The sequence below is a fragment of the Zingiber officinale genome, chromosome 6B, assembly GCF_018446385.1.
Source record: "Zingiber officinale cultivar Zhangliang chromosome 6B, Zo_v1.1, whole genome shotgun sequence".
NCBI lineage: Eukaryota > Viridiplantae > Streptophyta > Magnoliopsida > Zingiberales > Zingiberaceae > Zingiber > Zingiber officinale.
The window spans coordinates 111,845,614-111,846,588 of NC_055996.1; the positions used below are offsets into that span (position 1 = coordinate 111,845,614).

A 975-nucleotide genomic window follows, 5' to 3' on the forward strand; every position below is an offset into this window, starting at 1 on the left:
ATGCTCGTAACATGATTCAGTACAATTGGAATTAAAATTGTATAACAACATAAAATTCCAGAATGGAATTAAAATTCTCATGCACAACAGAATTCTCTCCATCCAACTCTTTATTTTCATTCATAGTTTCAACAAAAAACACATTTATGATCTCCTCAATGAGATGCAATAATTGAAACAAACAGGGGGAATAATATATGAACCAAGCCGGTTTCCTTCGCTGCATGCTGCGAGACGCAAGAAACAGGACTATCCATTATTACTGAAGAGGGTGGTCATAACGGAGATGAGAAGTGTGCTCGGATCTCCGAAGACGGCGGCCATCACGAATCCGATGGCAGTCTTCACGATCTTCGCCATGTTTTCAAATTTACTTGCCTTTCTGCTTCTCTTACCAGCAACCGACAATTTATTCGCCAGCTTCTCAATCTCCTGCCCTCTGCCCTCCTCCACAGCCTCAATCGCCTCTTTCTTCATGCAGGCCACATGGAAGTGGTACTTCCCGCACTCCGACACGTACGTCCAGCTGCTGGCCTTCCTGTTCAGCGTCTTCTTGCCACAGACGAAGCACTCAGACCGCTCCCTGCGGTGGAGAGTCAACAGCATGCTTCCGTCTCCTTCCTCTGCTTCGACGAGCTTACGATGCTTGAGGTTGGCGCAGCAGGGGTGCAAGTCCCAGCCTTGCTTGAAGCAGTGGTAGACGTAGCCGTTAACGTCCCCGCCGCAGGCGTCGCACCGGCGGTTGGGTTTACTCGCCTCGAGGAAGTGGAAGGTGCAGTCGGGGAAGAAAGGATGCGTGAGGATTTCCCCGGGGTTTGCGCAGTCCTTGTGGAGAACATGGCCGCACCGCTCGACGCAGGCGTATCGAGCGCCGAGACCCATCTCGCAGCACCTGTAACACCAGAAAGGCTCTATTTCGTCGGCCAGTAGCAGCAGGTCGTGGTGGTGATGGCGATCACGGAGCAGCCGAGCCAT

At 51.4% G+C, this 975-nt stretch overlaps 1 protein-coding gene across 1 annotated transcript; it reads right to left on the minus strand.

Moving 5' to 3' along the window:
• Positions 1-249: 249 nt before the first annotated feature.
• LOC121991381 lies at positions 250-975 on the minus strand. The gene has a single exon (XM_042545390.1). It carries the CDS (start codon positions 973-975, stop codon positions 250-252), a length of 726 nt encoding a protein of 241 aa, XP_042401324.1.

Excerpts from the sequence above, each read along its gene's own strand:
- LOC121991381 (XM_042545390.1), bottom strand. The coding sequence starts at position 975 with ATGGCTCGGCTGCTCCGTGATCGCCATCACCACCACGACCTGCTGCTA.